The sequence below is a fragment of the Triticum aestivum genome, chromosome 6B, assembly GCF_018294505.1.
Source record: "Triticum aestivum cultivar Chinese Spring chromosome 6B, IWGSC CS RefSeq v2.1, whole genome shotgun sequence".
Taxonomy (NCBI): domain Eukaryota; kingdom Viridiplantae; phylum Streptophyta; class Magnoliopsida; order Poales; family Poaceae; genus Triticum; species Triticum aestivum.
In genome coordinates, this window is record NC_057810.1 from 2,123,738 (window position 1) to 2,136,175 (window position 12,438).

The window sequence follows — 12,438 nt, forward strand, 5'->3', positions numbered from 1 at the left end:
TGCCACTCGAGACAGAAAGAGAGACCAAAACATCTTGCCAGTATTGGTTTTCTTACCTGAAGGACATCATGGTGCGGACCTGTGGAGCCCTTGGCATATTCATAAATAGTGAGTTTGAAAAGAAAACCATCCTGCGCCGAGCTTCCAAGTTTGTCGGTATGTATGTTGCAGATTCTTTCGTTGTCAACAACAGTTGAAGTCTAACACACTGTTAACACATAATTCCAATTAATTATGATAGGATACTTGTGGTTGTAAACTTACGAAACCTGATACTATTGAAGTAAGTTGCTCAAAAGGACACATGACCTTCTCCCTAAAGGCTTCATCACGTAATACATCTAGTTTTAGATTCGCAAACAACTCATTGTCTCTCTCGTCGTCCTTCAAAATACTGCAGTATTTGTGCAAACCACGTGATTGTCAAAAGTCATTCCTGAAGGTGCACATTTCAGTATATATCTTATCTCAGGTGTACTTCGAAATTTGCAGCGGGTCACCGGGCAAACACAAATATAACGAAAGGTTATGACGATATTAAAAAAATGCCAGATCCATGCCAAAAAGTACATAGCTACATGACATGACGAAAACAACCTAGGTAAGATGTTATTAATACACCTAACAGATAGTAGTGAGGGCTTACCCTTGTCCTCTCTTCATAATATCCTGAGTAATGATTTTCATTATATCTTGTAACAGGTTGACAATTTTTTCCTTTATTGATTCAATGACCTTCATAAGCTTTATTGCGTCCTCAACCTCACTCATAGTTTTTTGTGGCTTTGTTGGTAGATTTTCCTCAAGCACTGGTTTCTATAAATGGATTGATCAATTTTTGAAGTGTTAGAATGAACATCGCTAATACTTCATAAAGAAATTCGGTTAAGAAAGCAAAATAAAATTGGTTATCAGTACCAGTATCAGACTTAGCAGCATATCAAACTTAGCACTTAGCTGAGGAAGTTCATCCAATCGGAATTCTTTCACGAGGGACTGATACCGTATGCTATCTTCAATGCTATCACGTATATGATCGACAACACTGTACCAATGACGTAATGGAATGTTAATTAGATTATCTAGCCACGTAATCATATTACAAATTAATTTTCCCAGTATAAACACAAGTTTAATTATCAGCTAAGAGGATAGAAGTAAAATGGCTTACTCCCTATCACTTAGGTCTCCAATAAGGCTGTACATGATATTTAACAAAGTGTCATAGCATTCCTTTACGGCATAAGAAATATATGGATCTTGGTTTATCCTCTTTCTCAATTCTTCATCCCTTTCCTTCACACCCTTTACCATGCCAAGTGCAGTCGGAATCTAAAATAGCCTAGTTATGAGTATGATGGTGTCTGGCCGGAAAAAAAATAGTAGTTCAAGCAGTGGATGATTGAAATGGCATACCTTATTTGCAAGAAGGAAAATAGGCAATTGAAAAACACCATTGTCACCAATAGATGATGGAACAAACAATAAATCTCTCTCCCTACAAACAAACACAAACGCAATTTTAGAAGCATGTTAATAAAAAGAAATAAAATACTATCACCAAATATAAACCTATTGCTTAGTAAGTCTTCTTCTCGCAAGGTGTTAATAAAACAATTCCATATGTCAGAGAACGTATCCATATGCAAATTTGTCTCCACCTGGTGGGAAGAGTTTACATCACATATATAAAAGAAATAAATCAGCTAGGTCATAATAAAAAAGAGTAGTAAATAAAACGTTGATAACAAAGATTTGGAAAAACTGGACCTCGTGCCCACGACTATTTGATTGACTACCATGTGAAGGCACAAGATTTTTGCAAAAGGCTCTTGGGATTTCCTCAAATCTTGATTTTAACATCCTAAGGGTTTGGATCTGTATCAAGAGGTTGACATTGTGCAAGCGTTAATTGTTGTAAAAAAAATAGAAAGGCATAAAATGATACAAATACACATATGCTACTAATTACCTCGCCCAAGCGACTGAAGAACCCATTTACTCCTCCACATATTGTGGAAAAAATGGCATACCAGATCTGTGTGTCCACAATGTATACCTGTAGGAAAAGTTCAAATGAATAGCTTGAGAGTGGGAAGTTAATAAATCCCCGAAAGTCGCATAAATTCATACATACCATGACAATCGGTGCCCATAGAGAAATAATAGCACCAGAAGTGTGTCGCACTATAAAGATTCAGCATGGTATAAGTGCCTCAAACTTTATGCAAAGAAATTACATACGAAACTGCACTGCTAAAACAGAATCTTACAGTAGTCCTTCCCCAAAAACATAATTGCCTTGGTAAGTCCAACTATAGGAGAAATCTGGCAATGGTGATCAGAAAGAAAATAATCTCAGTACAACTTGAACATTTGAAGTTACACAAGATAATAAAATTTGGTCACATGTACCAGAAATTTAAAATGGGTTAGAGAAATCAAGTGCTGGTCAATCCACTAATCTTTGCACAGTGATTGTGTTTGGCCAAGTAGCAATATATAAGGACTGTTCATGACGATAATTGTGACAAGCTCAGAGCCTAGCTCGTAACACCAATGTAACCACCACCACCCGACTGCTACAGGGCTAGACCCAGGATTCATAACTATAAGCCAGACCACTAGGGATCAAACCTAGGTCGTTCACCTTAGCTGCTACTGATTTACTACTGCAGACCGGGAGAGAAAGCTCAAGGCCTTTGGCAAAAGCAAGCATCTGTTGTCTGACAGTGAACGCGTGAAATTCGTGGTGATGGACAAGAATGACGGGAACCTTAATTATTATATCTCACAGGGAGTACATGGACCTGCCGTTGTGCGGTAGCAGCCTCGCGTGGAGTAGTGCTCATCGGGCTAAAACGTTTGATCACTTGGACCAGGTGTTGATGTCAGTGGACTAGGAAGACACTCGGACAAATCGTTACATAGTTTGAGCTAAATTTGAAATGGGCTAGAAGATGAATAATGAGAACCCACAACAGATGAAGGCCGTCCGATTCTCGTTGATATACAATTCAAGTACAACCCCGGAAATAATCTGGGCAATTTATGGGAGGAAATATCTCTCACTTCAATAATTCCTGGCTGACATGCATGAAATCATGATCTTCGTCATAAAAGAGGATCTAAAGAATCAAGCTCTAACTCGTTGTGGCCGAAGGACTTCTCTTGCAGCTGGACAAGGAAAATGAACATATGCTACTTTCTGTTTAAGAGAGCATAACCTTAGTAAAAGGCTGAAGGTGAAAATTTTGGGACATGTCTTATTAAAGAGGAGGGTTTGGGCGAGATATGCTAATGGTATACGTCCAACACTTGTCTAGGCATAGGATGTGCAACTCACATACTAGTTCACACAGGATTACCAGCTTCTGATGGATTAAGATGGCATAGGCCACGTCAAATATTATTATGATGGGTTGTTAGATTGCTCAATTACTAGAACTGATGCTCTAGACTTTGGAGTTCCTGGAAATCACATGAGTTAATATATCTCCACCATCAAAAGCGAAGATTTTAGGAGGAGGAGATTCTAAAGGCTACAAATTATATCACTTTTGACTAGCACCGGAGCACGATGCTTCCATATCTTTGTTCTTCAAAACGGCGTCGTTGTTAGGATGACAATATGATATCCCTTGATGATTTTGTCGTGATAGCTGTAGTCTGGAACTCATCAATTAAGCCTTCATATCAATTGTCCCCAAAAGTTACCAACTATTGTATGACAAGGAATTCACTTAGATGGGCCTTCTGTAATAAGTTGGGCCACAACCATCACCGTGTCATGTACTCCAAGTAAAAGTGTGACACGGATGGGAATACATAAGGCAAATACATCTATATCTATACCTCTATATCTATATCTATACCTACTAATAAAGCAAGGTGCGTTTCTCCAATTTTTTCATCCGTTTACCTTCGAAATCTATTATTCTATCCAAGGTGGTACTAAATATTTGTGCGTCCGCCTGGTTTTTATTTTAGCAATCCAGATTTTTTTGTATTTGGGCCGCACACGCTGTGGCCCAGCATAGCCAGCCCACTTATTTGCTTGCTCAGGAAGCTGCAAAGACACTATTTGACGCCCAGTGCAGCAGATAGTTAGACCTTCGCACGGGGCTGCTCAGGAAGCTGCGAAGACACTATTTGACGCCCAGCGCAGCAGATAGTTAGACCTTCGCACGGGCCGTAAAAAACGGTGTCGGCCCGTTTCGTTTTTCCTTCCATTTATTTATTTTGACTATCTGCTGCACTGTGAGTAAAAAGTTCGGAATTTTGTTTTATTTTTAAATTTTTGAAAAAAATTCAGAATTACAATATTGTGTCCCCGCTTCTTAAAAAGCATGGAACAAATTCTCGTTCCCATTTTTGTCTAAATTATGGACATATTTAAAAAAATTGGTATTTTCAAAAAAATGCATTTTAAAAATATTTTAAATTCAAAAAACATTTTGGTTTTAGTAAAATGTTCACAAATTCAAAATAATGTCAGAATTTAAAAATGAATTTTATAAAATTGTTTGGAATGTTCAAAACATGTTCCATTTTTAAAAGTCAGTCACAACTTCAAAAAACGTTTGTGTTTTCATAAAAGGTTCATGTCTTCAGAAAATGATGCGGTTTCAGATTTTTGTTCATGCTTTTTTTTCAAATTGGATGGAATATTAAAAACATAGTTCGTAATTTCAAAAAATGTCCAATTTTCCAAGAATATTAGGCAATTCATATTTTTTTAAAAATTCAAAAATAAATAAATCTGATGTTGTACTATGTTCTTCAATATTCACGTTGGCCATTCGTTAGCTGTAGGTGTTTTTTGCCATGGCTAGCAGCACGTGGTCGAGTCTTTAAGGTCATCTTTTTGGTCGTTCAACCTGTCGTTTTTCTGGACTATTAGTCGTGCCCTGCAAACACAGGTCATTTTGGTGCCTGCCAGTAGCTGGGCCAGACGGGATTGGTTGTGCGTTCCACGCACTATTTGGTGCAACTAGCGTCATATAGTAGCTCCCACATAGCTGCCCCACGAAAAGCAAAAAAATACATATAGATTTTGTTCCGTCCATTCCACACGTAGTTTCCGATTTTTTCGCTTATCCCCAACTGGGCCTACCACGAATTTCTTTTTTCTGTCACACTGACAAGCAGCAAAATATCAAGGGCGCGAGGGGATTGAACTATGAACCTTCCATATTGTGTCGACGGACAAAGCCAAAACTCACATAACTTGCAGTTATGATAGGAATAGTCTCACCTTGGAATTTTATACTAAATCACACCTGTTTTTGTATGTGCCTAAGTTGTCTGGAAATAAGAAGGTTGTGTGATAATAAGGAAGTTGTCTCGACAATCATGTGCAGAACGTGGTACTCCACAAAATATTGCCGGAGGTAACTTGCATATGCCAATAAAAGACAATATACTGGTTGGCTATAGCCTACAATTAAAAAAATTGTGGGCATGTGCTAATGAAAGAGAATATGCTGGTTTTGCTCTAATTAATAAAAAAATGTGGGCACATGAGCGCAAAAATAGTCTAAGAGAATAAACCCCGATAATGAAGGGACATTCATGCCTGGTTATGCGCTAATTATGCCAATCAAACAAAATTTATGCGCTGCAATTAGTAATCCTCCGGTTACATCGTCGTAGGAGAGAATAGTCGAAGCAACCGTGCCTCGAAGGTCGCCGTGTAGCAACCAAATGAGAATGCAACCACAACTTCGAGAGAGAGGTGGACCCGGAGGAGAAAAGGGCATCGTTGGGTGGTCGCCACCACACCGACCAACCCCACCACTATCAAGATCTCGCGGGCCAACGATAGAAGAAAAGCAGGCTAAGCAACAATATAGTTCGGGCGTTGTGTTCACATAGAGGATGTAGAAGAGTGTGTGCGGGGATATGGGGAATGCTGAGATATTATTTTCCTCCCGTTGCAACGCACGGGCATATTTCCTAGTTACATAAAAAGGTGGATCTTCCCGTTTACACATGTCCATCAGGCTCTAGGATTTGTTCTCGAACCATCTGGTCTTGTGCCTCAAACCATCTACCACGTAGCCCCATTCCTTTTCTAATCTTCTTTCTTATACCTATGCAGGATCTAATAAGCCCCATGAGCTTGTATGAGCATTTGGCCCCATCTAAACCTACTGTTATGGGGGTTGGACTGTATATACCCTTCCCCACCTCCATTTAGAACAAGCTTGATATTATTATGCCTTTAGAACTATGCTCCCCCCCCCTAAGGCAAAGGCATCAAAATGTTGATGAGATCCAAGACCTCCTCATGGAGATGAACCATTTACATCGTAGATTTAGCTTTCTCCATGTTTGAATGTCAGAATCCAAGGATCGGTGAAGTGGAACATGTTTTCAATTTGAGAGTTTGTCAGATTTGATTCAGTTACCAAGGGATTTCGAATTAGAATTTGTTGTTGGGTGTTCTACCTCATATTTTCTAGGCTAGTTATCCTCCAATTTCCGATGAATAGGAGCCCAATGTATCATCTGGTTTTGAGAGCATATGGTTGCCAAAAAAATATACTCCCTCTTCTCCCCTTCCCCACTTGCTATCTTTTGTTTGATTTTTCTTAGTTACTTCGAAGGCCCTAACAAAAATAGACCCCATCAGAAGATCCATGAGATTTTAAGTTTTTAGTTTGTTATGGTTGGTATTCATCCATGAATCCATTATAATAATTCATGATCAACCCTCCCTTGGCACAGCTTCTAGTATTTTTTATGTTTTTTTCCTCAGACTTGAAGCTCCGCACTTTCCCGTTAACCTCCCATGTTCCCGAACTGTATTAACCAAGGCTTTCGAACAAGTGGAGAAATTTAGTGGTTCTTGGGCCTTGAGAAAAAAGTATCCAACCTTCCAACATTTTTCTGTGTCTTCTGGGTTAGGAACAATAGATGTGCTTGGACCTTCCACCCTTCATCTCAGATCATCCGACCTTGGTCGTTAGCTTGAGGCAACTTCACTCTTTTGGTCCTATCTTACACTTTTAGATGGCATGTTTTATGAGCTCGTCCTTAATTTAACGTTATCATTGAAACCTATTGTTGAGCATTGTTTGCAAAGTACCTAAAAGCAATATGGTAGTCATATGCAGTTTTTTTGTAGTGGGACGTAACCTCAAGTACGCATACGAACATGGGGCACAAGTTTAGCCAGGTTCGGGGCCCATTCATAAATGTATAGCCCTACATGGATGAATGGCACCACATGGTGTACACTGAGGGTGTACGTGAGCTAAATGCCAACTCGCCAAGTTTGGATGTGGACCATCTATACAAGATGTTATGATCGTTTTTGCTTGTATATCTAATCTAGGTCTTTTGGGAGATGATGAATGTATCCTTCTTCTTGTCGTCGGGCCCCCATATATAAGGGCGTAAGTCAGTGATGTTAGACATCTACTTTCATCTTGTGCCGCACAATGAGGACTGGCCGATTTTGGTAGATATACGACATCCTTTAAGGGAACTAGGGGTAGCATGACTTGGGACGCCGGTTGCCCTCTGTATGGCCCTTTAGGTCGTGCGTACATAGGGAAATATAGCCCAAGATATAGTATGTGTGGCATAGATATAAAGTGGAAGCACTTCCACTTGACAAGCCCCCCATCACTATTTGCGATGAAGTCACGGTCGTCTCCCCTAAGTCTCCGCCTCCAAAAATGGGATATTGTTTACCTTCTATCACCTGTACATCCCCTCATTTGTAAGTGGGTCTACCAGTTTAAAGGCTCACTCCAATGGTTCTCTTAAGTTCTAGAAGGCTCGTCTTGAGGTCCATGACTTTCAGTAGGAGCATGGTTATGACTATTATTCACACCCTTTTTTTCTCATCTTCATGTCAAGAATGTCTTAATTTGAGCAGTGTTAGGAGGTCTACCTATAGCCACCACATATTTGATGGCTTGGTATGTTTCCTTGGTCACCCCTTATATGGCCTTAATCAATCCACTTGCGCCTGGTGTGTGCACTTCACCTCCTAGGTCACTTCTGCTCCTTGATGAGTGGTATTTTTCCACATTTCATCCCAAGGTTGAACCCTTCTTGTATACGACAATGAAATGATCATCACTAGAGATCACTCTTAGTACATCACCTTTGAAAAGGCTAATCTCATTGAATAGTTTTTTATATTTGATATTGGCCATCTTTGCTACTACCTGGGGATAGAGAATTATTCTACCTATGATGGCTACCTTATATCCCTAGATAAGTACATTTAGGATCTTATTGCTTGTGCTGCTCTTGTTGATGAGCACACTGTTGAGACATTGATGGAGCTAAATGTCCACGTCCAAGCTCCTGGTGGCGAGCCTCTTCCTGATCTGGTGCATTATGATCAGCTGGTTTGGAGCCTTATCTATCGATATCTCACCCATCCAGATATCTCTTGTCTTGTTCACACTTTGAGTTAGCACATCTCTGCTCCCACTTCACTTCACTATGGTCACCAACCTTGATCTCTACGGTATCTTCGTGGGACTATATTTCACCATCTTTCCTTTTGAGGCTCCTGTTCATTACAACTTTGGGACTATTTGGGTGCTACTTCGGCAAGTGATCCATATGTACAATGGTTGCTAAGCCAGTTTTATCTTAAATCTTGCATGTAATTTATAGATGACAAAAAAATATGTCAACAATGGCTTATATCTTAGCCTTATCTTTAATAACTAGCTATTCCTAAAAACATGCTGAGACATATTATGCTAAGAGATCATCTCTTAAATAAGAGAATACAAGTCTTTTTTATGATTTCTCTCTCACCCACCTCAGCATTTATCCTACATGGCACTCCTAAGATAGCACCATTGTACATCCCCTTAGTGCCTGGAAGACTTTCAATTATTTTTTATTGAGTGCAGAGGCTGAGTTGCAAGCTATGACGCATTTGGAAGTCAAGGTAACTAGGCTATTGTGATAGCTTGAGCATTTTTGTGCTTCTGTCACTATACGGACTACTCTTTTGTCATACAGTACCTTAGCTATTACTACTGTGCGTGCCCTTGTGAATCATGAGCCGGCCAAGCATATTGATGTATATGCTTCCTTTTCCGCTGCTTTGTGCGTACGATATAGTGATTCCACTTCCGCATGTGTCTTTGAGCTACGGTTAGCGGATGTCTTCACAAAGGCACAGACTATAGCACAACACGACTTCAGTGTTATTGATCCGCCATGAGTTTAAGAGGGGTTTGTTAAAGTTATACATCTTCCTATAGCACTCCTCTCGAGATAATCCTTTCTTCGCCCTCCATTGCTTCTCTCATTATTAGTGCAAAAAAAAATGGTGGCGAAAGAGTAAATTGTCACGTTAATCCTACACAATATGCAGGTATAAGTGACTTCCTACCAGTAATTGTTGCACTACTTGTGACTGGGGAATGTCGGTCTCAACGACTATGTTTGCATTTTTATATACATGATTAATTCCACTGTTAACCTATGATGGTTATTATTTTGATAAATCGTACAATAACTTGATTTCCTTGGGTTGGGAAAGTTTCAGGTGATAACAAGGCTTAGATGATACTTTGATACATGCTTCTGGGCCGTTGGATCTCAGACCCTACGATGTCTGAGGAGCCCTAGGACCTGTGCATTATTTTAAGAATCTTGGTGATTTTTTTGCAAAAGGTTCGAGAGCTCATGATGCGCGTATCTATAATTTTTTTTATTGTTCCATGCTATGATATTATTTATCTTGGATGTTTTATATGCATTATTATGCTATTTATATCATTTTTGGGACTAATTAACTTATTAACCTACTGCCCAGTATCAGTTTTTGTTTTTCCTTGTTTTTGACTTTTACGGAAAGGGAATATCAAACAAAGTCCAAATGAAATAAAACTTTACATTTATTTTTCTTGGACCAGAAGAAACCCACGCGAGTCGGAGAGGAGGCTGGAAGAACCATGAGGCGGAGGCAAGCCGTGGGGGCGCGCCCTAGGGGGGGGTGGCATGTGGGCCCCTCAAGAATCCTCTAGCCCTAATCTTCATCCTATATATTCCTAAATATTCCCCCTACTTCAGAGAGAGAGAGAGAGAGAGAGCCAAAAATACTTTTTCGTCGCTGCATGTTACAGAACCACGATATCTCATCTTGGAGCCTTTTCCGGCGATCTGTTGGAGGGGGATTCGATCATGGAGGGGGTCTACATCAACCTTGCTATACTAACACGTATAGCATTCTTGTCATTAAGGGTAAAAAGATGTGTTGTATATCATATTGCTTGAGTTTATCCCTCTACATCATGTCATCTTCAAGCGTTGCTCTGTTCTTATGAACTTAATAGCTAGATGCAGGCAGGAGTCGATCGATGTGTGGAGTAATAGTAGTAGATGCAGAATCGTTTCGGTCTACTTGTCACAGACTTGATGCCTATATTCATGATCATTGCCTTAGATATCGTCATAACTTTGCCTCAAGATCACTTGCCATTTGTCAAACTGTCAAAAAGAAACATGAACTAAAGGAACGACTATTTGCTGACATCAAAGAGGTTTTTGCTGACGAAGCATCCCCCAAAGATAGTTTAACGTGTGTGGTTGACAAATAAATAGAAGCAGCATGTTCGGTAATTGTGGGAGGTGTGAGACCGATGGTGCTCATTATCATTCATGCACACATGATAACATCATTCTGGTTCTTTTGATGCGAGCTGTCTTCCCACGATTAACGATCCCCGAGCCATGCTTATGCTGGATATCATGTATGTGCTCGACTCAGTCTCCAGGCCGCTCCTCTTTGCGGTGCTCCATATAGGAGATCCTCTCTTTGCCATGTTGTTCAAGCCCATCCATCGACAACACTAACGAGCTTCTAGCCAAGGCTTGGAATTTTGGCCTGTTATGACACGCGGTTCGAGTGGAGATGCTAGCTATTCGTGACTTTCTTACACTTATTGTGCATTCATGACGTTCGCACACCAACTTTTCCATGTCATCATTCTTCCCATCGGGTTGTTCGGAGGCTCATGCCTTTGGGTTGGCTTCAACGGTAGGGTGCAAGCTAGCTCATATCAACAAAAATGTCTTCTTTTTCGGGGCCCCATTCGGAAAGAACTCTATAGTTAAGCGTACTCAGTTTGGAGCAATTTTAGGATGGGTGACCTACTGGGAAGTTTGTCCCAGGTGCGCATGTGTGAGTACAAAAGTGTGCAGCAAAGACTAATGTTGATATGTGGGGTCAGTCTAAGTCATGCCATGAGTAACGGCTAGTAACTGCTGGGTGTGTCCGGTGCGTTTGAAGTTGGTCTCAGAGTAGAACGTCGGGTTACACGGCTGTTTATGGTCCAAGTGCGTGGTCATGTTGTTCATTGGGACAGGCAGAGCAGACAATTTTGGCGACTACTATCATGTCAATTGTGCAAGGTGTGTCTTCCAATCAAGATCAGTGATGTGGGGTGTTCCCAAACTCATGAAGACGATGGGTAACCTTTGGTTCCACTTGTTGTGGAGGATGCGGACTGACACCCTGCAGCCTAGCATTCTCTCCCATTTGAATTTTGAAGGGACAAGCATTGTGTGTTCAACACATCAACCAATAACTTGGTTGGTGATGGAATCAATGCTTTGTTATAGGAGGATCAATGGCTGAAGGGGAGGGGCATTGTCGACTTGGCCTACAACTCCTTCAGCTCGTCTGAGGGGAGGGTCTTGGAAGCTTACCTCTTAGTTCTATTCCTAGTTCTGCTATGACACCCGTTGTCTTGAAGTTTTCGAATCTTACCACTTAGTTCTCTTCCTAAGCCTTCTATGACAACCATTGACTCTGTCAGGAAAATAAACCACGTCTTGTTTGTGTGTGTGTCACGCGTTGTGGTGTGCGTGTTATCGAGTCTCTAACACGTATGTGCATCTGTGTCCCGGTGGTGCGCGAGTCCGTGCTCGACTTCGTGTCCACCGTGTAGGTCTAGGTCAGGTTGGGGCTGGGCACTAGTGTGTGGTCTCTCGTGTTCAAGCTTGAGTTGGTATGCAGCTTGCCGTGTACGTAGCGTGGAGAAGCAGCATACAGTAGGGGCCGTTGTGATCTATTGGAGTCAGCCGCGTCGTGCGCCCTGCTGGAGCATGCAGATCAAGGGGAGAGTGTAGCTCAGTATGTGCATGAGTTTGCTAGCTGCTTGTTAGGTGAACGGCTGGGTTGTATGGCTGTTCGGGAGGCTAAGCACGTCATGATCGTGCATGTAGTTAGTAAGTTTTTAAAGTTAGTTGAGTGCATTCATAAAGCAGGTGGTCTAGATCATGGAGAGATTCTAGGAGAGATAAGGTCATGGGTACGTGAGTTAGTTGCTGAGTTTGGCGGCTGCGCGTAGGTGTGACTTAGTGGCCTGCGTAGGTGTGTGGTTGTGTGCTATTTAGGTAGTTGTTGTAAGCACGTTTCATTTGAACGATAGAATAGAAGGGAGA

General features: G+C 40.9%; 1 protein-coding gene across 4 annotated transcripts in view; it reads right to left on the reverse strand.

Annotated features, from left to right (window-relative positions):
* The window catches only part of LOC123135346 (putative callose synthase 6), a 60,282-nt gene that overhangs the window by 25,489 nt on the left and 22,355 nt on the right, over positions 1-12,438 (reverse strand). For 3 of the 4 annotated variants that reach the window (XR_006465937.1, XM_044554374.1, XM_044554376.1), the window contains exons 15-25: positions 2,274-2,328; positions 2,138-2,187; positions 1,973-2,059; positions 1,771-1,878; positions 1,573-1,661; positions 1,417-1,498; positions 1,172-1,332; positions 919-1,045; positions 647-816; positions 310-394; positions 57-208 (exon numbers count right to left, since the gene is read on the reverse strand). Coding sequence is in view for 3 of the 4 variants with exons in the window: in XM_044554374.1 (XP_044410309.1) it covers positions 57-208; positions 310-394; positions 647-816; positions 919-1,045; positions 1,172-1,332; positions 1,417-1,498; positions 1,573-1,661; positions 1,771-1,878; positions 1,973-2,059; positions 2,138-2,187; positions 2,274-2,328 (1,166 nt within the window). In the remaining variant the exon portion in view is untranslated. The remainder of the gene's footprint in view (positions 1-56; positions 209-309; positions 395-646; positions 817-918; positions 1,046-1,171; positions 1,333-1,416; positions 1,499-1,572; positions 1,662-1,770; positions 1,879-1,972; positions 2,060-2,137; positions 2,188-2,273; positions 2,329-12,438) is intronic. The other variant, XM_044554375.1, reaches the window with a different exon arrangement.